This window comes from Cyprinus carpio, chromosome A20 (genome assembly GCF_018340385.1).
Source record: "Cyprinus carpio isolate SPL01 chromosome A20, ASM1834038v1, whole genome shotgun sequence".
Lineage (NCBI taxonomy): Eukaryota > Metazoa > Chordata > Actinopteri > Cypriniformes > Cyprinidae > Cyprinus > Cyprinus carpio.
In genome coordinates this window covers 17,784,305-17,810,164 of record NC_056591.1, presented here as the reverse complement: position 1 = coordinate 17,810,164, position 25,860 = coordinate 17,784,305, and the positions used below count along the sequence as shown (strand labels likewise).

Genomic DNA, 25,860 nt, shown 5'->3' with positions numbered 1-25,860 from the left:
ATATTTAAAATGTCTTTATTCTTTCTTTTGATTAAATGAATGCATCCTTGCTGAATAAAAATATAGATTTTTAATTTCTTTAAAACAAATCATACTGGCCCCATTTTCTATATTAATTATAAAAATAACTATATACATTGCTTATATTATTTTAAATATTTGATATCATCTATTATTTATTTGTTCAATATTATATTTCTAATTTCTAAATTATTTACTAGTTTAATATAGCTTTATAAATTTAAAACTGTATTTGCTAGCCAACATTATTAGTTCAAGAATGGCAGATGTGAATCAATATAAAAGGCGAGATATTCCATTTGACCTCGGGTATATTTTTAAAAGTGGCCTTCATTTTGGCTCTGAAACACTGGATTCATCACTCAACTCTGAGCACAGTAGCTTTTACAATAACCAGGTTGTTTTAAACACCTCAAGACAGATTGGCCACATTACCTCATATTCCAGAGTAGGCTATATTTATTATTTATGTGAATTAAATTGAAAGCAAATCTCATAATAACAACCACAAAAAAATACAAATCAATCCTATATATATTTCATTATTATTAATTAATTTTTTTCTTCTGGTAGGGTCCTTCCACACATCGGCAAAGGGCCAGTTAAAGGACTTATTAGGGTCTTATAGCAAACATGATTTATCTGAACTGCAGAATTATCAATATTATAATATTAATGCAGCATTATGTGTATGTTACTCACAGCCCTTCAGCAATCAAAGCTCATGGAAATGAAGGATCATTGTTGTTTCTAGCCAGTACTTGGGTGTTTTGATTTGATCAGAGGTAGTGCTTGACCTGAAAAGTTTGAGAGCCGCTGGTGTAGTCAGTATTCGGTGTGGATGATGTAAGCTTCAGCACAGTGTCAAAAGACTTTCTCACATAGCTACTGAGAATAGCTGTCATTGTGGGGAGAGAGAATGGAAAAATGGGAAATTTTTGGTCTGCTCACGTCCATCATGAGATCTCCCTCATGCAGCACATGAGAGAACATGAGAGGCATTTTACGCATTCATGCATATACTGTCCAAAAGTGTTCACTCATTTACTCATTTGCCATTCACTACGTAGACAACATGAGTTATTTTGCTAAATTAGGAAAGATGGAGTAGAAATGAGTGTATTCAGATGCCGCTTGAGACCATTTTTCACACTTTGTGTGATGTTATATGCGCAATACTTCCTGAATGACAATATAAACTACTTGAAATTCAGCCTGACTGACTTCGACACATTCCAAAAAAATCAGATTGGATTCAGGATCGGATTTAAAAACATTGGGCTTTATTTATTTATTCATTTATTTGTTTGTGCAGACTACAAGAAACCAAAACTGATTTAACAAAAAAAAAAAAAAAAAAAAAAAAAGTGAGATCTGTCTGTCTGAACAAAGCATGTTTGTATGTATGTTGTATGCTGCACCACGTTTGCATGTATTTCTGTTTTTTCTCTTTCCGTCTGTTTGCGTGTGTGTCAATCTCAGCTCAGTTGACGTGATCAGCCTGTAATCGCTCCGTAGAGACACATTCCTTTAGATCCATTAGAATTCTGTTGGAGGACAGGATGATGAAAGTCTCTCTCTCAGATATTTATGACTGGCCTGGGAGGGTGCAGTCGTTGCAGCCTTAATTTCACTCTTTTTCTCTTGTTTGCTCTCTAATTTATCACTCGTTTTTCTCAGTCTCTCAAGATTTACCATTTCCCCTCTTTGTATCTGAATTGTGTCTTTGTCAGTGTTTTCTTTTATCCCCCTTGCTCTCTGTTTGAATGTTAAAGAGGGCATATGAAACTGGATTTTCTTTGCTGTTTTGAAAGAAATCAATGTAGACATTCTCTAATGTTCACAAGTAGATATTACAAAAAGTGGCTTTAGAAGCCAATATGTTGATTGTTTTATTCACATGACATTGTACATTAACACATTACTCTCCTGCAGTACACAGTTTATCACTGTAAATTTTGCATACAATTTATAACACACATATTACAGTATTATGTTTAAGCAGCCATTTCAGGAGCAGGTCATGATCACTGGAAAAGACTTAAAGAGCTACAGACAGATGGAGAGAGGAGTTAAAAAGAGAGGGAAGAGAGAGAGGGAAGCGCCAAAATATGTTAGTGAAACAGAAAACAAAATCTGGCTCTAGCAGATTGTAGAGAGAAAGAAAGAGACATGAAGGAAGGAGTGTGAGACAAGAAGAAAGGAAGGAAACAGAAAACATCTGTGCTAGATGCTCCCAAGGGACAGTACATCCTCATTTATTGAGGGCGTCTCAGGCAGACACGGCACCAGTTCAGCTCACTGAGGTCCATTCAGACACCTCTGTCTGTTCTTGGCTCCTCTGAGCAGCTGTTAGCATATAGCTGTGGTTAGGGATGGCTTCTGATGTACGTTAACTGGTGGGTCGAAACTCAAAAATAGGTCATAGATCTGTGTTGGTGCTAATTGCCACCATAAAATCATATGAACAGAATAATGTTGCATATTTAGGATAGCAAAATAGTATTTTTTGTGTATATCAAAGGTTATGCATCCAGTACTATTTTACTGTAAAATCATGTCACTTGGTAGTATCCAGTAAAATTCTGCAGTAGTAGTGACAGGAAAGGCATTTATAATGTTAATGTTCTTAAATGCTGTTTATGATTTCCACAAAAATATTAAGCAACACAAATGGTGTCAACACTGATAAAATAATAAATGTTTCTTGAGGGCCATTTATTCACAGGAATAAATTACATTTTAAAGTATATTCAAAACTAAAACAGAACTATTTCACAATGTTGCTGTTTTTACTGTATTTTTGATTAAATAAAGCAATCTTGGTGTGCACAAGAGACTTCTTTCGAAAACTTGACAAACTTTTGAACTGTGTAGTGTACATGTATATTCGTACAGTTTTTTTTTAGGGCTTCACAAATACTTTTAGCCAGTTTTAATGGTTTAGGCACTTTTATTTAAATGTTTGTCTCTCTCTAGTGTTGCTGAGGTGTTGGAGAAACACGGTCTCCAGAAGCCCATCTCGTTCGTGAGGAACAGTCAGAACAGCAAAGAGGAAGCTCACCAGCTGATGGTTCGACTCACCCGTCACACAGGACGCAAGTATGACACACAGCGGTCACCTAGGCATTTCCCACAGCACTTTTGTGCACCTGTGTCATTGTCTGTTGTTTGCTCAGAAACCCTCCTGTGAGCGAGACCGTGTGGAGAGGTCTACTTCAAGATCTCCTGGACATGCAGCAGAATGTTTATACCTGTCTAGAGCCAGAAACTTGCCATCAGGTACAATGCAATATAATATAATATACTGTAGCATATATATATATATATATTTTTTTTTTTGTAACTTGTCTGGTTTGTCACAAAGCTGTTATGTTTTTCTGTACTTACCGCAGCATTTCTGTGTGTGTGTTTTGTGAAGTTCCTGTGATCTTTTTTCACTCTACTTTTCTATCCGTTTCATTCTGCCTCACAGCTCCAAGATTATCTATCTTCTCATTACCTTCTTTTGTTGCTCACCCTGGTTAGTGTATGTCTGTATATCTGTATGTGTGTGTGTGAAAGAGTCTCAGGCTGCACATTAGTCTGATGCCGACGGTGGGCTTTGTCTGTTTGCTCTGTAATTTAGCGGCATTCTCTAACGAGGCTGCATTCCCGTCACTATCGATTTCTTCATCACAATCAAGAGCAGAACAGCCGAGCTGAACTTGCCATCAGGAGTTCATCCTCAACTCTGAGCCGCTCACCCTGTGACCAGAAAGAAAGAAAGAAAGAAAAAACACAACAATTGTCCCTCAACCTGTACTCTGTTCGAATTGCTCTTACCCAGCTTCTGTCAGTATGGGATCCTGCACTGTATTTTTCTCGTAGCTACTGAAAGACAATCCCAGACGAACAGTAAATTGAAAGTTCTGAGAGGAAAATGAAAGAACTTGATGTAGTTTTACGGAATTGACATTCTCACCATTTCACCTCTGCGTCTGGGGCCATTTGACAGAGTGCTGTTGAGTTGCTTTGAAATCTCTTCAATAGCTAAACAGCTAATGAACTTACACAAACCTCAGCAACCAGCTCTAAACTCTGCCTCACTTCTGTGGGTGTGCATTAGGAATGGCTCATTGGCTCGCAGACTGAGCATGGGTGGATATTTCATTTGTGCGGCGTTGGGAGTTAACCATGTTATGGTTATAGGTGCAATGTGCACTGCAGATATTGGATTCTCTAATACAGACAGGTTAAAGCACTTCCAGATTATATGTCTAAAGACCATATGAAATTTTGATTTTTAGGTTCTATCAGCAGCTGTCTTAATATCTGTCCCCAGTAATGCTACTTTGTTTACCTGATATGAATTTGATTCTTCACTTAATGCGAAATGTCTCTTTTAGCCAGGTACATGAACTGCAATGCTGTGAAGCATTGTGAAAGATGATGAACAGATATGAAACAATTGATTTACAGTTTATTGCAAAATTTTCATACAATTTATATTTAAACACTACCATTCAAAAGTTTATGGTTGATGGTCACCACACAACAAATAGTGGATATAGGATTTTTTGCAAAAAACAGCAGGAATCAATAGAGAATTAGTTCGATCTATTATTTATTAATGCTTATTCTTTGGATTTTATGATGTTTTAATGAGGGAACTTTGGTTCAGTTTGAAGAACACATGAATAGGTCTAACCACAGAAAATGCTGATGTCTTACTCTGCCTAAATGTAGCTGAAGGCAACATTGAAATTACCCAGAACACCACAGCTGTTGCACAGAGATGCTCATGAGATTGTGTTGTCATTGAAAGAGCAGTTTTTGATATTTCTCCTGTAGTGATTCTGTCTCGCTGGCAATTGACTAAAGACAGGTGATTAATTGCCACACCTGAACGTGTTCTTCCCATGGGTCTCCACTACATGGCACTGATCTCTTCCTCTCTCTTTTACTGTCAATCTCTGTCGCTCGTCCATGCAGGTGTTTGTGGAGAGTTTGCTATGTTCGGGACGAGAGGAAAACGTTCGTCTGGCGGGTCAGCTGATGCACTGCAGCGCCGTGTCAGAGGACACTCCAGTCAGCGTTTCGTTCCGTGGTAAAGCTCACGCCCGTGTGTCATATAGCCGCAGTGTGGAGCTGGTTCTGGCTGCTGCCCGTGAATACTTCAACTCTTCAGCCACCCTCAGTGACCCCTGCATGAACCTGGCACGGTATGATGTCCCATGATCTTCTGATGTGTTTAGATAGTGTGTGTGCCACATGACCTAGCAATAACATTACAAAGTGACGTTCGACATCTTAATAATTATGATTTTTTAAATTCCAGTCCTTCTCAAAATATGAGGTAATGGGAGCGTGGGAGACTTCACTAGTTCTCAAACCTCATTTACTTTCACAAAAACTGCGTTTGCTACTGATTGTTTTTTGGTGAACAATGACTAAAATTTTGGCATAAATACAAACATTACTTTTGTTTTGGTGAACTATTCTTTTCATATTTCTCCTGTAAAGCAGTGTTACTTTTTTATGAATTTTTGGGAAATTGTAAGATGTATTTTTGTATCATTAAGAAATAAAATAAAAATTTAAATAATAACAATTAAAAAAAATGAAAAAGTCATAATTATATTACTTATTATTTTATTATTAATAATTTTAATGATGCAAAATGTATTTTGTAATATCTCAAAAAAAAATAATAAAATGGGATATAATTGCAGTTAATTTATTTTTAATATTTTATAACTATTTTATTATTAGTAACAATAATAACTCATTTTAATTAAAATAAATATATCTTGCAATATCTCAAAATAAATGACAGTTACACTATTAGACATTATTTTTATACTAATATTATAATGTAAGTGAACATGTGTTATTATGTCAAGAAATATGAGCTGACAGGGGGCGTGGGGGATCAAAATCTAGTTCGGACCAAGGTATCAAACCATGAGTGAAAATAGCCTGAAACTACCTCTTCAATCTCTGCAGTTGTGTGAGGAGTTTATGAGGAAAGAGGAAGAAACCCCGCAGGAATCAAACGGTCCAATGTCATTCTGGTATCCTGCCTCTGTTATGAGTCCAGCCCTTCACAATGGCTATTATTGGTGTAATTAGCTGCCATAATGAGAGATCGACTCCATCAGAGACAGACAGTCAGTCTCTCACTTCCGCCCAGCCCCTGCAGCTCTAGGTTAATGTGTTTCCAGTCTCTGTGTGTCCGTCTTTTTTTGTTGTGTTGGGCTGAAGTGCTAAGGGTGACAGACTGCGGCCCCTGAGCGATGGGGCGTGCTGCAAAGTGGGTCAGTAATTAGGCCGTCATCTGTTCATGGGCTGGAAGCTGGACGGGTCGCCACTCCATATGCATTCACACGCATCTCACATCACTGTCTTTCTCTTTCTCGCACATGCCACCGACAGACAGGAAACTTAGATGGACAGTAATTATGAGTTTAACGTTTAAATTATAGTACTTTTGATTCCACTGAGAGAGAAAGACTGTGACAGATTGAAAACACAATGGTGGGAGAATGTGTCAGTGAAGGATTCTGGGAGAAACTAGGACTGAAAGAGAATGACTGATTTCATCTTCATTGAAAGAATCAGTAGTGCTGTTTTGGTGTCATTAGTTCAGAAAGAATTTTAGTGGTTCTTGCTAAGGCAATTTAAAGGGATATTTCACCCAAAAATGAGAGTTCTGTCATCATTTAATCATCATTTACTTGTCGTTTCAAACCATAAGACTTATGTTCATCCTTGAAGCACAAACGAAGATATTTTTAATGAAAACCTAAGAGATTTCTGTCCCTCCATTAAAAGTCCATTCCACCTCTTCCAAAAGTTCATAAAGAGATCATATGAATCAAGTGGTTTAATCCAAGTCTTCTGAACATATGACATATGATGAATAGATTTAATCTAGGCTTTGATTTGTACACTGTACAAACACTGATCAATGCACATATAAAGAGTAAATCAAATATGGTAAACGGAAGCGCATGCATGAGCTTCCATTTACCATATACGATGTGCTGTAGTTGTGTTATTACTTCTAAAAGTGATCATAGGAATAGGAGTCATAGGAGTCTATAGAAATAATAGGCCATAAGCAGAGTACATTTTTCCTCCACAGACCACTACTAAACGTTTTTGTTGTTGGACATTGTTTTTGTTGTACAAAGCCAAAATGCTTATGTAGCCCTACAAGACAACCCCTTCTAGGAACACCTTAGCAACCACCCAGAGCACCAGGCAACCAGGTTACATTGCCTATTAATGATACCTTTGAAGGAAGTAACCAAGCTCTATCTAGAATATTCTAGAGATTTATAGGGCCAACCTTGCAATATCTTGTGTAATCCTGAGAGAGCGACTGCTTATGTCGTCAAGTACATACGGGCACTTCCTGCTAAACAAAACCAAGAAAAACACTTGTAATTATTAGCTTACTGAGGCTAATCAGAGGCCTTTATTACAAAGACTGTTTTAGCTCCAGGAAGCAGAGGGTTGTGCAGTGGGTGTTTAGAGCGGTTGTTTCATGTTGAATGGGTTTTACAGGGATTTTGAAGATAGCTGGTGCTTTCACTTACATTTTAATAGTAACGCAGTTGTCTTGGAAACTGCTTGAAACCATTTGGGCTCCTCTGACACGCTGGGCAGAGTGTTACTAAAGTGTTCGGTGGAAAGAAAGTAGAGCGATGTAGTAAAAGAACATTAGAGTTTTCATCTGTCCGTACTTCAGAAATCTGGTGGGATTGTGATGTGGTTGGTTCCTCAAGCCTTTGGTTGACTCCTGATCTTATAATTCTAATGATGATCAGGACCTTCATACTGTCTAATCAACCACTGACTACAGCAAACAAACACATTTGGTGTAACGTCAGCTTGAGTTTCCTTTTTGTTCTTGCATAAAAATCACTTGGCACATGTAACTTGCATTATAGTACTTTTTTCCTTTGCCGTATGTCTTAAGTGGCCCCAAAACCTATTTACACAATGTGTGAGATTGCACATTGCATTATATAACAAAGGATCAAGTCAATGGCATTTATTTAAAACATGTTGAAAATTTGCAGCAAATTATTTCACAAAATAGAGTTTGTTAACAGGGTTCCCACATGTCCTGGAAAACATCTTGTTCATGTACTCATAGTTTCATTCTGTCTTATCTCTTGCTTTAAAAAATAAAATAAATATTAACAAATCGTAAACAGCCCATTTGCTTGTAAAAAGTTGGAATCAAAATCAAGATTGGTGCATCACCACTGTGTTTCCCAACCTTCTATCCAGTGGTCAGCATTAAGAGAAGTATTTCAGTAACTTGTTAACTAATAATTTGGATTATTGTCAATAGTAGGCGTTTAGTACTTCTGTACCAAGTCGATACTGACATTTTAAAAACGTAACAATACCGGCATTTCTGCAGCACTGGTTGTACCATGTACAGACTCTATTCAGTAGTTGCTGATAGGCTGCTGCTTTCAAACACTTCAGTGCATATTTATATCGGTTTCTGTGAACAGCAAGATATACTGTACTGTAAAAATTAAGATAAAGTATTTGTATACATTATGGTTGTCAGATGTTAGTGGTTGGGCTGCACTCTTTGGGGAAAAATAAATAAATAATAGTAATATTATTAATAATAATAATAATAATAATAATAAATTATTAAATAAAATGTTAAAATATGTAATTAAAAAAATACAAATTTAACACATATAACACACAAAAAAATAAAAAAATGAATAAAAAAATTAAATAAAAAAATTATTGTTTTTATTATTGTTATTATTATTATTATTATTATTATTATTATTATTATTATTTGTGTAATAAATACCAACATTATAGTATTAATTATTATTTATTATTATTATGCTGGCATTATTTTTATTTGTGTAATACCAACATTTCGCTCTCTCCTCTTCTCTCTCTCTCTATTTTGACAGAAAACTGCTGGCAGACTTTAAAGTTTCTCTCTCTCTCTCTCTTTTTTAAACAAGACAGAAAACTGCTGGCAGACTTTAAAGTTTCTCTCTCTCTCTCTCTTTTTTTAACAACAGCAGGTATTATAAAAAAATGCTCATTACTATTTAGAGAATGTCATGAACCTCACCTAAGGTGATCTGATTTCAGACATTACTAATATTGCCCTGAGTCTAATAAAATTAAGTCCAAATTAAAAACCCTTTTGCGTAAAATTCATTAAAAAAAAAAAAAAAAAAACAAGTGACTTTTTTTTTCATTAGTAAGTGTGGCTTCGGTCTCCAAATATTTCTTTGCAGCCAACTTGTTTCCTATCAGCCTTATCAATAATAAGACACAAATTGTTTCCTATCACCCCAAACATTCATATGCAGCCAAACTTGTTTCCTATCAGCCTTTGCCTGCATATGTTGCATGTTAATTTGACCCAGGAGAAATGCTGTTTGATTAATAAGTATGCAGTCATTTAGCAGACACTTTCAAATCTTTTTATGTTACACTTATTACATGCACAGTACACATTTGGTGCTTTACTCAAGGTCACTGATGATAGTTTTAAACTTCACCTTTGTGGTTGCTCACCCCAGATGACCAAGCCACACCACTATGATTAATACGTTGTGAACTGTATTTGTAGAAAACTGCTGTGTAAGCGCCTTAAACTGTTTGAAGGGTAGTATAATTTTTTCTATATTGGCCTGTAGTTGTACGACCCACAGTAAATCTTATGTGAAGCGGAGCTGGAAACAGTCTTCTGGATTGTGCTGTCACTGAAAATAACTAACTACCATGTAAAACTCACAGATTGTAGAGGAAACTACTCGAAAAATACTGCTGCATTTTGGTGTCGTTGTTGTTTTTTCCTCAAGCTCTTAAATTGAATTATTATTTCTGCTCTGCTTTCTCTGTTGCTACTGGCTTGGCTCAAAAGTGCACCGCTAGCTTCCCTAGGTCCAGCTGTCTTGGCCAAACTATATTGGAAAGTGACAGCAGAGCTGGCCCCGGATCTGTGCTTTTATTTGTTTTTTGGTCTGTCCCCCGTTGTCCTATGAAGCACATTTATAGCAGCACAGATGTGGAGCAGACGCAGGCCTCTGCAAGGCTCTGATAAGGGTATGAAAGCAACATGATGTCAGCGTCTCAGTCTGTAATTAAGAAATAAGAAGAATCAAAACTCGTTTGAAGGAATGGCTGCTGGTTTTTCTGTTTTCTCTTTAAAGGAACAGTTCAATCAAAAAAATAAATAAATAAATAAATAAAATTCTGCCATCATGTATTCATCCTCATGTCGTTCCAGACCAATATGTGTTCTTTCTTTTGTTGAACAGAACTGTCCCTTAAATGTCATATTTTGAATATTCTGTGTAATAATTGGTGTGTCCATTAGGTCGTGTCTGCTGTTGATCACGGATTGTCCTTCTCTTGTCCAAGAGGAAATGGATCTCATCAGCGCCCTCTCTCGACTGGAGCAGTTTGGCGTGAAGGTTCTTCCCTTACAAGGTAATGCAGCACTAAGCTATTACTACTGTTCGAAAATATGTTCTCCTTCCATTTCCTTTAGGAGATTGGTGCTCAATCCGACTAAATCGACTAGATCGACCATTGGAAAATAAGCCCCTGATGTACCTGTTTGTGTCTGTTCGTGTTTGCTTTTCCTGTTTGATTTGAGGAAAAATGCTCATAAAAACAGACAAAAGTAAAATGTTAAAACCAGGGCTGGATGATGTATCAAAAATATCTATGCTATTTAAAATGCACAAATGTTCAAAAGGTTGGAATCTTAGTACATTTTTTATTCTACAGTTATTATTTTTTTCAGCAAGGATGTATTAAATTGATCGAAAGTGACAGAAAGTTTCTATTTCAGATAAATGCTGTTCTCTTTCTATTTATACAAGAATCCTGAAAAAGTATGATCGTAGTTTCCACAAAAAAAAATATTAAGCAGCACAACAGTTTTAACACTGAGTAGAAATGTTTCTTTTGCACCAAATCGGTATATTAAAATGATTTCTGAAGGATCATGTGACAACTGAAGACTGGAGTAATGATGCTGAAAATTCAACTTTGCCTTCACAGCATTAAATTACATTTAAAAATTTATTAAAAATAGAGAACAGATATTTGAAATTTGAATAAAATTTCATTGTTACTGTTCATTCTGTATTTTTGATCAAATAAATGCAGCCTTGATATGCAGAAGACATTAAAAAATCTAAAATATCCCCAACTAAGTTAGTTTTTATGGTTTTCCTCTGAAATGGCTCAAAATAGTACCTTTCCCTATTATTTGACCAAACAGCCGTTGTTGTTGCCATTAGTAACATACAGTTATTAAATGTACATTTTAAAAAAATGTTATGCTCCAATTCTGCAGTGAAAAGCAATTAAGAGCAATATGCATTTATTTTTTACAAGAACAACTTTATGCGCGAATGCCACTTGGGTCAACCTTTTTGAGCATTATCGCATACAGATTGTGAAAAAGTGACCTCACCTTTTTTTGTTTTGTTTTTTTTCCCTTTCGCGGCAAGAGGAAGTGGAGTGATTCTCCCTGGTTCATGCTGTGAAAATTGAAGAGTGTGTTAATGATTTGTTACAACTTTGTAGTACATTGTTGGTCTATATACACATATAATGAACATATCTAGCCTTGCAGTTTTTTCCCTTCAGAGTCATACAGTACATTTCTAGTTAAAAGCAGTTCTGTTGTGCTCAGCCTAGCTGTTTTAACACAAGAACATGTCCTGTGTGGACGCCTCTTAATTAAGACTTGCATTTTTATGGTATTACTGACACACTCAAGAGCTTTTCTCACTCATTTCCATTTTCAGTTTTCTGCTCGACACTCTGTTAAGGTTACAAAAGAGATATCCGGAAAAACCAATGTTAATGTTGAATCTGGAGATTTAAAGCAGCCAGTCATCTATTGTTAATCTGTTGTTGTCAGTGAAGCATATTTGTGAGGAGACAAAATCAAGATATCATTGATAATACAACACAAGTGAAATGTGAAGTAAAAGCACACATACTGTATTTCTAAAATAAGGAAGGCCTCTTTAGCCTCATGTGTGCTTCTTCTAGTGTCCTTTTGAAGAATTGAAGAAACTGTATTATGTAGTCATGGCAAGACCAGGAGCAACTCAACTCTCCTTCCTTAACTTAAGAAGGAAGTCTGAATACATCAAGTGGAAACTCTCCTTGAGCTCACTTGCCCCTCATGACCTGAGTGACCCCGCGGCTGTCCATGCGCTCCAGACTTTTTCCTAGCAGGCAAAGTTATAGACTCAACTGTCAGCCAACGCAGAGCTGTAGCCTGCCTCAAAGACTTGCTGCTTAATTTAGTCTTCTTAGGACAATTCATTTAAATCTGCACTTTTCAACTTTACAAGTAAAAGAGTGAGCGATAAAGAAGCAAAAGCTAAACTGTAATCATTGTTGCTCACGTTCAAGTAAATACAAACCTCTTGGCGCCGCACACACAAATGCGTGGCTGTTTTTGGAAGCAGGTTAATGGCTTTGGCAGGTGCTGCTGATGGTTGGCTGGTCTGTGTGCAGTTTAGGTGCTGCCCCCGCGGTGTCTCCTCAGAAGATGGAGCTGTCTGCCCCCCCGCAGGCCTGTAACTCGTGGCCCACTCTGCCCCCTGCCTGCTTCAGACCAGCGTGACCTCCAGCACAGACCACTTCCAGCTCAATATTTTAAACTGTGCTCAGTCAGACAGCTGAGACATGCTTTGTGTCCATCCAATTACCACACATCACAAGTACTTGCCTGTTATGACAGGAAGTGGGGGGAACACATGCAGTGAATTTGGTGTTTTTCATTAATTTTCTTTAGTTTAGATCTTTTAAATGGAATACTAGCTAATGCTTACTGCACAGTATGGACTGTATACGGCATAAAAGTATGCAAGGCATTGTTTATTATGCAGCAATAAATAAAGAAAAAAAAAGAAAAGAAGAAAAATCTGTTTCTTTTGGCATAGAGGAAATGGAAGGTCAAGTAAAAGAGTGATATTGTGGTATGGGGAGAGTGGGGTGAGCTGTGCCACTTTTTAACTATGATGTGTGCTATCAAGTGAAATTAAACGAAAGCATCTATAAAATGAAAAAATTAAAATTTGGTCCAGTGACAAAATTTGCCCAATATTAAGGATTAATGTCAAATAAAATTATCGGGAAAAAATTAGAGAAAAAGAATACTGATGTATTATATAGCCATTCCCAAGATTTAATTTGCTGTATATCATCCACATTTTCATAAAATTTTTAGGTTTTTTTTTAATTAATGTTTAAAATAATATTTTAATATATTTTTAAATATAATATTTTAATTATAATAATATTTTAATATGCACTTTAATATTTTAATTACTCATTAATTTTACAATCAGTTTTTCAAATTTTTTTGATTGTAGTATTATTTGTAATAATATTCCCTACATTAGTATGCAGAGGTTACGATCCACAGACACCCCACAACTTACCCCAAAGTTTCTGAAGCACATTGCCCCACAAATATCATTTTGTGGAAAAAAAGTTTCATTTCATCATTTATGGCTGATCTTTAAAAAAAAAATTGTGCTTTACATTGACAAGAAAAAAATAACCAAAAACAGGATATCATTTTGTTATGGGTGACTGTCACATATTATACTGTTTCTACTTTTTTTCAAACTGACCACAGACTTCTGAATGGCAGTATACGGTGTAGGGCTGGGCGATATATCTAACGATATGATCATGCGCATCTAGTCAGTAAATGTGGTTCCATGATTACTGCTAAATCGCCATCACCTGCTTTCAAATGGACCGGAATTTAATAGACAGAGCCGTAGATCACTGACAAGCTACGCAATATCGCGTTCATTATCGCAGATGTATCGCCTTCGATAATGAACGCGATATTGCGTAGCTTGTCAGTGATCTACGTCTCTGTCTATTAAATGCCGGTCCATTTGAAAGCAGGTGATGGCGATTTAGCGGTAATCAGGGAACCAGATTTACTGACTAGATGCGCATGATTATATCGTTAGATATATCGCCCAGCCCTAATACGGTGTATATATACTGTATATATCTCAATCTCAGTATATATCTCAAAAAAACTTTTTCATAGATATGTCGCAGGCAGTTACATATGTATATGTCTGTCTAAATATGTGGCAATGCTAAAAATAATGTTGTTTGCCAGATATTCTATAGAGGTTACAAAAGACATTAGCTCAACGTAGAGACATCTAGTAAAATCAATCTTAGCGTTAAATCTCACGATCTAAAGTGAACAATCTCCAACTGTCATTCAATGTGGTTTTGTTTAAATATATGGTCATGTGACAAATTCTGCACAATTGTCCAAAATTAGCGGGCAGCACAGCTTGTATGAAACGGTGATTGAATGCTTCAGATTTTGGTTATTCTAGACTGTACATACTGCATTTCTGCTAGGTCTTAACTTTTGCTCTTTGTTTTGTTATTTTCTCTCATTTCCTCTTTCTCTCTGCAGTGCGTCTGCGGACGGATCGTCTATCATTGATAAAGGAGTGCATCTCTCAGTGTCCTACTGCGTATAGACAGTCAACTCTCCTCCTCAGCCTGGCCAGACTGCTACGCGTTGCAGGTAAAATCGAATGAAAACTTCCCTCAGCATCAGGCTAATGGTCTGTTTATGTATGTCCGTTGCAGAAAAACGCTTAAACTGAAGTATTTCCAGCTACAAAGATTCATCAACACTGTCAAAGACAGCCTGCCACAGCAGTTACGATAAAAAATACCCACATCAGTTCTTGGCATCGCTTCAGCCAGGGCTTTGTTTTAGTCATTAGTCAATGCAGTCCTCGAAAGTTCTAAACATTTTCATGCCATTCCAAAATGACAAGACAGTCGTAGATGAAGGCAGTGCAGTACAGTGCCTACTTTTCATAGATTACACAGTGCTAATTTGTAAGCTTTCCAGTGTGCATTTAATCTGTTTTTGCAGAGTCAGGAGTGATGTGTCTACTGTTGAATAAATAGATGAATGTGCATGAGTGAGCAATTGAATGAATAAGTAGACATTTCATTGAAGTATGCTTTGCTCTGGGGTTACAGATTAATATTGCATCAGACAGCCCAAAAAGATGTGCGTCAGAGATGTGATCTCATGAATCAACATGATCAGTTAGTTCCATGAATCAGCATGATGTCAGTAAAGTGAAAGGATTGTATAACGATTGGTCTTTAGCTTTCTCTCTCTTTCTTTCTGTCTGAAGTAAATCGATTGTGCACTTTTGTAAGGGTGATTGTGTAGATCAAAAATATCCAAGTTATATTTGTACATACATGCTGTGTTGTCGGCTGCAGATAATTGGTCTGCACTGTTTGGTCCTGCACTGTTTGGCACAAAATGCAACCCTGGTGGAAATTAGCCATTTTTCACGAATAGGGTACAAAATAGGTCCTGGAGATTTTTTTATTTTGTTTTATTTAATTAATTTTTTTTTTTTTTTAAATGGTCAGTGAAAGGGGGTGCTTAAACTTCAGACATATTGATCAACTTTAGTTCATATAATATTTAGTTTAGATTTCTGCTTCAAATAAATGCTGTTATTTTAAACATTCTGTTAATCAAAGAATAAAAAGATTACAATATTACTGTGTTTTTGGTCAAATAAATGCACCCTGGGGGTAAGCATAAGAAACTTCTTTCAAAAACATTAAAGCAATGTTTTCAACTTTTTGAACAGGGGATACAGCCAAATATTACATTACTTATTATATTACAGGTTATATTATTATATTAACTATCAAATCACCAAATCACAACATTGTTGTAGTTTAATTGTTGAATATATCAGAAGTGATATACAGCCCAAAATAGCATTTTAACAGGCGATACATTTATTCGAACTTTTTAATTCGAACTTTTTTCATTTTAGCTTTTTATGTAGCATTATCTAACATATCTAGTTAATTCTCATGGAGCATGGAGTTGGTGCCTCTGAAAAAGTCTAGGGACACCAGAGTGCTCCCCATTTGTTGAAGTATAGTTGAACGTTCTTTCAAATCGCTTTCGGCCACTGATTTTGTGAGCCAGCATGGATGTCAGTCGTCAGGTGATCAGTTCTTGTGTTGGTTGCAGGGGTAATTGAGGTTATCCCAGAGCTCGGACTCTGTTCTCTTCTGTGGATGTCAGGCAGATCAGCATGCAGGACATCAGAAGCTCTTCTTGTCGTATATAGTGGACTTGATTAACTCTCTATGAAGTGAGTAGATGTTTGCCGTGCTAGTGTTTGATGTATTGCCCCTGACTAATGGCCGTAGGGCTGTTTTGTTTGTGCGTGTGTGTCAGCGCACCTGTGCCTGTATCTGCACTGGCATTGGAGAAAGGTGAAATGAGGAGAAACGGAAAGCTATGAATACTCCTGACATATCAAGACTTCCATATCACACATAAATCAGTTTGGAATAAGCCCACTTCCCATAGTATCGACCCTTTTGATTTTACTGGCGAATAATCTTATCAATGGGATCGCAGGTGTTCAAGCACATGTGCATGCTCACTCTCCTGCCTCCTCTCGTATTATTGCCTGTCTCGCCTTTGATGCTCGACACATACTTTAATGAAAAAGACAACCCCTATTACTGTTTTCATCAGGCTTCATGGTCTTTTTTTATTTTCTTATTTTGGACTGAGATCAGAGCCGTATAAGAGGGCATTCTCTGAGATGTGATTGTGATATTTGTACATCGAAGCAGCCATCCAGGAATTTATCAGAAAATCATCTGAACGGAAATTAATTTACTTTTGAGTAGTAAAGCGATGTTTTATGGCATATTTCTTCATATAGGATAGTGATCAGATCCTGACAGAACATTGAGGAGTTTGAGAGTGAACTTTGAAATGAGTGACGATTTCTATAAATTCATCTGAACTGAAATTAAATGTGCTGCTGCTGATGATAATAATAGATGGGTTTAAAGGAATAGTTCGTCCCGAAATTGAAAATTTGGCGAAAATCTGCTCACCCCCTGTCTATGCAAGATGCAGATGTATAAATTTAGCATTACATCACTTGCTCACTAATGGATCCACTGCAGTGAATGGGTGGCATCAGAATGAGAGTCCAAACAGCCAATTAAAACATCCACTCCAGTGCATCAGTTAATGTCTTGTGAGGTGAAAAGCTGTGTGTTGGTAATGAACAAATTAAATCAAGGCGTTTAACATCAAACTGTCCATATAATATCCAAAATATTGCTTTCTCGAGTGAAAATGTTCCTTTAAATGTTCCAGAATTTGTCATGTCTCATAGTTGTGTGATGGTTTTGGTGTTGGTTTAGGTGATGATGAGGCCAAGAGGAAGGGTCAGGTGCTCACGCTGCTTGCAGAACAGGCTCTTCGCTGTCAGGACTTCAAGGCCTCCTACATCCACTGCCAGGATCTGATGGCCGCAGGTAAGCTGGAACAGCCTACTTTGTTTTTTAATCCAAATCAGAAATGCACTGCAGATTTTCAGGGATCAGACTGTTGTTTTCTTTAAAATCTTGAATCTGAACAGTTTTGTGTGATCAGCAGACTTAGAAAAGCTATTTCATTTGCTAGTTTGGCTACAATTTGCTCTTTGTGACTGCAGTCTCTTTAAAATGATTTAAATCATTATCCACAAACCATTAAAGAGACATTGAAATTAATTATTCAAAGGTGTATCAACCCTACAGCATCAGAATCTGCTTGCAGGCTTCTGGTGTTTTCCTAAGTGAAGTTTGAATAACAAAATGTTTTGAATGTGATCAGCAGGGCCATTTTTATCATTCCAGTCAGATGCATCTCTAGTCGGAGCTCAAAGGTGTTTTATGTGTGTGCGCTTGTGTGGTGCTTTTCACTCAATGCGCCATCAGATATTGGAAAGAGATTGGTGTTGTGTGCATGTGCGTGTGTGTATATGCTTCAGGCTGGGGTAGATTAATGCAGGCTTCAGAACAGAAGATGCGCTAATCTCTGATTGCTATCGGCAGCAGTCTCACAGCCTCACAAACATCAGTGTGGAAAATGGGTTAGCCTCTCTCCTGCTTCACTGTGTAATTATTCAGTCACTCATGGAGAATGAGGAAGAGAGGGAGAGTGCTAGAGATTAGAAAGATTTAGCGAATACACGAGGAAATAAGAGCCACGGATGGAAAAACAAGAATAAAACTGCAACAGATTCTTGAAACTATGCTAGCTGAAACGCAGCGCTACAATGGCTGGTGCTGAAGCAAGGGATTATGGGGTTTGCTGTTTTTGTTGTTACTGGGCAGGTCTATCTGTCTTTCTGTCTGTCTATCTGTCTTTCTGTCTGTCTATCTGTCTGTTGTTCTATTGTTCATTCTGTCTATCATTCTATCTATCTGTCATTCTGTCAATCTATCCATCATTCAATTCATAAATTTATGGTCAATGTCTGTCTATCTATATCTCTGTCTATCTGTCTGTCTCTCATTCTTCATCATTATATTGATCGTTCTATTGTTCTATCATTCTGTAGTTCTATCTATCTCTCTTTCAGTCTGTATCTTTCCTTGTTCTTTTAATTTTTCAATTGTTTTGTCATTCTGTCTGTCATTCTTTCTGTTGTTGAATATACACTTGACATTCTGTCTAATTATAGACTTTTCAAACTTTTAGTCTAGGTTTTTTTCAAACCAGCATTGATTGACAGACCTTTGTTTTCTAGTTGAAAATTATTTGTATAGCAGCTACTTTCTTCCATTTTCATTCTTCTTCCTTAAAATCAAAATCAAATTGCAATTAAATATTCATGAATTAAACTGGAATTTAAAAGCACTCAGGCCCTGAAAACATTGGTTGCTAAGTGCTCTCTTTGACAGTTTTACATTTTGACAGATAAGAAATGCCTGACCTCCTCCTTCAAAGTCAGTTTGAAATCTCCTGTCTCTTGTATATGACTGCTTTCCATAAAGGTTTTCTTTCTTTCTTTCTTTTTTTCTTACTCTAGGCTATAGTGATGGTTGGGATGTGTGCGCTCAGCTGGGTCAGTGTGAGGCATACTCCCAGCTTTCTGCCCGTCAGAAGCTGATGGCGTTCGCGCTCACACACTGTCCTCCCAGCAGCATCCAGAATCTGTTAGCGACTTCCAGTTCCCTTCAAACACAGGTGCATTTTTGTCACTTAGATGTATTGTCCCTCTAACAATTTTATATATCTGTAGAGAGAGATGCTTGCTAGTGTCCATGTAGTGTTTTACATGTAGGCTTACATGCAATATTTCCAGTTATTAATAACCAGTTATTGATACTTAAAGTTAAAAGCTTACTCCTGATCTCCACAGCAGTCATAGTTTAAAACCCCAGAATGCCTCATATATGTATAGCTGGAATGCTTTGAATAGTTCTTCTATAGAATATTTGCCAAGTTTTCTGCTCCTTTCTTCCCTAGTTTCTGTGTATAGGCATATGTTGTGTTGGACACATTATGCATAGACAGACTTAAAATGGAGCTTTTAAGTTTTAGAAATCGCCTCCAACCCACACACTATTACCCCCTAAGCCCTCCTTCCAGCTCAAGTCGCCTCTATCTCCCTCTGTGTTGACTGCTTTGGTGTCAGGCTGCTTTCAGGACAGACCTAAAGTAGATTTATGTATACCAAGATAGTTGCCACATTGAAACACTCAAAAGAAAATATATTGAGGGATGGAATAGTAATTTAAATAAGTTTTACTGCCATGTCAAGTATAAATACTGCCAGAACGATTAAACATTTAAGAGCAAAGAAAACTGAAGAGAGAAAAGGTATTGTGCTGAAGGGCAGGAATGAAAAAGTCAATGCTTCGCTCTCCTCTCTTGTCTTAGGTTCTGTACCAAGCTGTAAATTACAAGATTGATCCCTCTCAAGCCCGGAGAACAGGCAGCGAGCTGTCCGAGGTAAAGAACAGCGCTTCTGCATACATCATGTCAGAGATCTTTATTTCAGAGTGACACTTTGAAGAGCAAATTTTTTTGGCAATAAATCTTTGCTAATTATCCAGTTAGAATATTGTGTATGACTTCTTTACAACAAGTTTTTGTTACTTTTTCTGAAAAGCTTGTATGTGCACAGGTTGTGTCCATGGGATTTTGCTTTTCAACATTTTGGGTTATAATTTAAATGAAAAAAAGTATAATACATTAATATATTTATTTTCACTGATTTAAACACATTTTTCCTTTACTAGTTAATTTTAATGGTTTAATGGTGTGGCTAATGAATTCCAAAGTATAAATGCGCCAAAAAAAAAAAAAAAAATTTAAAAATATATATATATATATATATATATATATATAAATATATATATATATATATATATATGTATATATATATATATATATATATAACACAAATAAACATGAATTATTATTATAATATATTTATATATATATATATATATATTTATTTAATCATTATAAATTTAATAATGTTCAAGATTAGAAACTTTTTTTTTATTATTTATAATAACATCGATGCATCGTTCACAATAGGACCACGAACCTGCAATAAGAAAGTAAAAAGGGTCAATTTGGGGTTCATACTGTCTGTAAGCTTTCTTTATACATTTTTACATGTGCACCAATGTTTCATTCATGGCTATAAAATAGTAAAATCTTCTCCTGGATCATTACATTATAGTGGGCTTTAAAGCACAATCTTTGACTGAACTCTGAGTTCTATGCCTCAGTAACAGACTCCCTCTGCATTTTTCATACTGTGAAAATATAGCTTTAGAGCTCAGCTATGTTACACATAGCAAGCACTGTTTTCACCTCACCATGAGAAAAGACACCATAGACATGTTTAAAAATTAATGTGCACAAAAATACATTTGCATAAATGTGTGTGCGTTGTGCATCTGCTAAATGTGCATTTAAAACTGAATGAAGTATTGATGAGGTCAAATACGTGGTTTGGCTTTGTACACAGTAATAGTGTTTCTGAAATTTTTTGAAAAGTTCACCTAGCATCGCGGTAACATGTAAATATCCACATTCGCTTCAGTTTTTGTCATGTTGCTACAGTGAGCAGGCGGTGATTTGCTCCACTGATGGCGAAGAGCTTTCTCGCTCAGGAGTCAATTTACTTTTCTGTGCCTATACCTTCATTTATAATGCATGTCGAGTTTAGCTCGATGTGATGACTATAGTAGTGCTTTTGTTTGTTTTATAGGATTAAATTGAAATTTCTGTCCCTCCTGAGATTTCCTCCAGTTTCTTTGTGTCTGGGGTAACACTTGCCTTAATTAAATTAGCATACTTGTCACCTAATTGCGTCTTGATAACATTTACAGCCTCTGATGAATGATTTATTAATCACATTTAGACCAACACATTTGTAGATCAACACTTTAAGCCATTTTTGCAATTACCATTTTACCCAAGTTTGCATGATTGGACTTGTCTGTGCATAAACAGCAGAGAATAAAGACTTCCCATGTTGATTTTGGTGTGTTTAGAAGTTCACTTCTGACACAAACCATTGTTAGATCTATGTCAGATCTCAAAGCCTGACTTGTAGCCTTGTTGACTGTTCTAGCCTTAAAATTAATCAAACACAAACATGAAATCAAAATTGACCCTATTTGCTTGCACTGTGTATTGTCCTGAGTATAATTAATGTATGAATAAATAACAAATGAAGCGCAATAAAATAAATTAAGCAGAATTAAATCTAATTAAATTAATTTGTAAATAAATATACAGTATAATACTTTTATATTTACATTCAGTTTGAATTCCTGATGTATGAAATTGTATTTGCTGATATGTGGCATTAATATGAACTTGTTCTGTTGCAGTTTCTGCATAAAAAACACACACACACAATAATACAACATAATACACCTTTCGCAAAAGCTTCTTTTGTTTTACAAAAAGATACTGTCTTAAAACCCCTAGTGAGAAAATCAAACAGTGTCTGTAGAAAGAAAACAAATCCTACTGTATACATGTTGTTTACTGTAGTTCAGCTAGAACTGCTGTAATTTGATCAATATGGCTCATGTGTAACCTTTCTTGGCTGCCCATATCAGACCGGAGCTGCTGTTCCTGGATCAATTAACCCCACAGACCTGCTGCACAGAACCACAGCCCGCACTCTAGAGGTCCTGACCAACACCACCATGACCACCAGAGCCGTGCTGACCGCCGTCAGCGACTCCCATTGGTGGAGGGAGTCCCTCAGCGTACTTCGCCCACTGCACGTAAGTCACATTTAAATTCAGCCTGAAAGGTTTTGTTCGCCGCTCTCTGAAGTGTAACTGCGTGCCTCGCTCCATTATGCATCACTCCTCTTCAAAACACGGTCGCCAGGAACAGGTTGGACAAACCTGAAGAGTGAGACTCGTCTGCACATTTTTTTGGGCAGATTTTGTTAGGCCAATAAAACCTGGCATGACTGAACAAACTTCTCCCCGGCAGACATCTGCGTGTCTCTTTGTGAAGCAGTTTGTTTTTTTTGAGTTCCTGTTTCTGTGAAATTCACCCAAGTTCTTCCTGTGAAATAGTCGATGACAAGCTGAAGCTTGTGCATTTCTAATGCCCTTCCATGGTGACTGTCTCTCAAGGCCAGAATCAAAAACTCCTCCTGTCCTTGGCAGAAGGCTCTGGCGCCTTATGAACGTTTTTGTGCGTGGCTGAAACATTAATGTCTCCTGCATGCATGTCTGTGAATGTTTTATGAATATTCTATGAATGTTTAATGAACGTTTATCTCCTCTCAGGGACAAGCTGTGGAAAGAAGCCATACTGGTTCAGCCAATCAGAACGCAGATCTGGAAAAGCAGGGGTGCAGTCCTTTCTATGAGGAGCTGTTCAATGATCCATACGTCAATACGGTAAATTTCACTATATCTCCATCCTTCTGGCTCTCATCTGTTTGTGTTTTTCTCCTACAGCTTTATTTTTTCCTCTTTCAGTGAATAGCAACAAACTATTCTTTACATGTAGTTGTCATATGGTTTCAGAAGACTTGGGATATAGCATAATAAATCTTGTAGACCACATTTATGTTTGCTTGTATGGTATCATTTTGCTTTTTGACTTCCCTAGTTCTTATTGTTCCCTAGTGTTACCAGGATTTACGGTTGAGGTTTTGGTCGCTGTTTCCCTCACATTTCAGGAATGTGCATGCACAAGTTCTACTTCTACTTCCTAAAAGCAGAATTTAAAAGCTTAAATGTCCTACAGACCCCAAAAATTTGATTGTAGATTATATTTGGTCACAATAATACAAAACAAAAGTCTTCTGTATCAGTGTAACAGCTGCTTCCAGGCTAATTATACAGGTGATGACTAGGTGATAAAGTATAAATATAACATTCAACTTTGTTAAATTTAAAATTCAGTTGACAGGTATTGGCTTCTGTCATGTAATACAAATTTTAGGTGGAATTTCAAAGCGTTATGCAAAAAATGTCAGAATAAATAAGCCAAATCCAAAGTGTAATATTCCCTGTTCTCTATTAATTTTTCAGTCCGAGGATGTGTATTCCTCATACAACTACACCCCTCAAGAAGACTTTGCTGAAGTTTTACTACGGACAGGCAAACTGGCTGAAACCAACAGCGAGGGACAGAATCTCTTTCCTGCAACTGAAGGTAGTGCTCCTCATATGCAGTATACAAATATTTGCATTTAAAAATCAACTCTAATCACGGTGACTAGTGACCTCACCCGACCCATTTAAGCATCTGCCATCAGTCTCTCATCACCCTCTTGTTAGCTGCAGTGTCCTTGCTAGGAATACTGTAATCTTTTGCCCCGGGGCAGATTCTCAGGTAGCAGTGGTTCCTCCGCTTGGCCTCGTGTCTCCCTGATGTATCACCACTAGCTGGCTACATGTCTGGAAGAATAGCATCATATTGATTAATTAATGTGTACTCACCACAAGCAGACAGCAGTAAATAATGCGCACCCTCCCGATACAAGAGAGATAGCGGCTAGTCAAAATATCAAGGCCTTTTGCGTCAAGATGGATGAGGCGAATGAGAAAATCAATGCAGAGTGATGGGAGGGGTGCAGGAACTTTGGTGGAAGAATGCAAATAGCAATTCTCCCTTTACCTCTTCCTTTTTTATCTCTCTTTTAATTCCTTCAGTGTCACTGCCGTTCAGTTACGCACGGCAGGCATAAAGTCACCTTCGTGTGGGAGAACGTGAGATGAAAGGAAAGTGCTTGTGTCGGGCTGATAACGCTAAATTAATGACCTGCACATTAAAACGTATGCTGAATACACTTCCTCCTATAAGAACAGTCATGGTTCTTTGCTCTTGTTTAGGTATTGCACTCATGTCCTCTCTAATCTCTGTGCTTATTTGTGAAACGCTTAAAGGTTATGAATTAAGGATGCTTCCCGCTGCTGATATGGTCATCACGCTTCTGACTATGCAACAGTACTATTTTTATAAATAAAATAAACTATGTTATGCTTGCAGGATGGCATAAATGTATCAATCAATCAAACAAATATATATTTTACATACTTAAATATTTGTATATTAAAAATAAAACAAATATTAATAAATAGAAATATTTGTTGATTTATGCTGGATAAAATGATCTCTAAATTAAATTTCATTTTCTTTATAAATTAAATTATATTTATAATTATTTAAATACATTATTAAATAAATTGTGTGTGTGTGTGTGTGTATATATATATATATATATATATATATATATATATATATATATATATATATATATATATATATATATATATATTATACAGGTGCATCTCAATAAATTAAAATGTCGTGGAAAAGTTCATTTATTTCAGTAATTCAACTTAAATTGATAAACTTGTGTATTAAATAAATTTAGTGCACACAGACTGAAGTAGTTTAAGTCTTTTGGTTCTTTTAATTGTGATGATTTTGGCTCACATTTAACAAAAACCAACAAAAACACTATCTCAGCAAATTAGAATAATGGTGACATGCCAATCAGCTAATCAACTCAAAACACCTGCAAAGATTTCCTGAGCCTTCAAGATGGTCTCTCAGTTTGGTTCACTAGGCTACACAATCATGGGGAAGATTGCTGATCTGACAGTTGTCCAGAAGACAATCATTGACACCCCTTCACAAAGAGGGTAAGCCGCAAACATTCATTGCCAAAGAAGCTGGCTGTTCACAAAGTGCTGTATCCAAGCATGTTAACAGAAAGTTGAGCGGAAGGAAAAAGTGTGGAAGAAAAAGATGCGCAACCAACCGAGAGAACCGCAGCCTTATGAGTAGGGGTGCACGATATATATCGGCCACTGTCAAAGAAACCTGGGCTTCATATCACCTCAGCAGTGCCATAAACTGATCACCTCCATGCCACGCCGAATTGAAGCAGTAATTAAAGCAAAAGGAGCCCCTACCAAGTATTGAGTACATGTACAGTAAATGAACATACTTTCCAGAAGGCCAACAATTCACTAAAAATGTTTTTTTTATTTATTTTTTTTATTGGTCTTATGAACTAGTCTAATTTGTTGAGATAGTGAATTGGTGGGTTTTTGTTAAATGTGAGCCAAAATCATCACAATTAAAAGAACCTTATACTTCTTCAGTCTGTGTGCATTGAATTTATTTAATACGAGTTTAACAATTTGAGTTGAATTACTGAAATAAATGAATTTTTATACGACATTCTAATTTACTGAGATGCACCTGTATATGTTTATTTAAAAATATATAATATATTTACAAAATTTCAATATCAAATATCATAAACAAATATGTATATAAAATATTTAATTAAAAAAAAAGAATTATATATTTATTAGGGCTGTCAATCGATTACGATTTTTAATCGAATTTATTACACAATGTGGCGATTAATTAATTGCATATTA

The 25,860-nt window shown here is 36.4% G+C and overlaps 1 protein-coding gene across 1 annotated transcript in view; it reads left to right on the top strand.

Annotated features, from left to right (window-relative positions):
* Positions 1-25,860, top strand: part of nbas (NBAS subunit of NRZ tethering complex) — a 130,988-nt gene that overhangs the window by 37,658 nt on the left and 67,470 nt on the right. Inside the window, exons 28-38 of the mRNA XM_042777908.1 lie at positions 3,001-3,123; positions 3,201-3,303; positions 4,996-5,225; positions 10,394-10,506; positions 14,513-14,626; positions 17,329-17,442; positions 18,984-19,141; positions 19,838-19,909; positions 22,048-22,218; positions 22,738-22,851; positions 23,491-23,614. Coding sequence (XP_042633842.1) covers positions 3,001-3,123; positions 3,201-3,303; positions 4,996-5,225; positions 10,394-10,506; positions 14,513-14,626; positions 17,329-17,442; positions 18,984-19,141; positions 19,838-19,909; positions 22,048-22,218; positions 22,738-22,851; positions 23,491-23,614 — 1,436 coding nt within the window. The remainder of the gene's footprint in view (positions 1-3,000; positions 3,124-3,200; positions 3,304-4,995; positions 5,226-10,393; positions 10,507-14,512; positions 14,627-17,328; positions 17,443-18,983; positions 19,142-19,837; positions 19,910-22,047; positions 22,219-22,737; positions 22,852-23,490; positions 23,615-25,860) is intronic.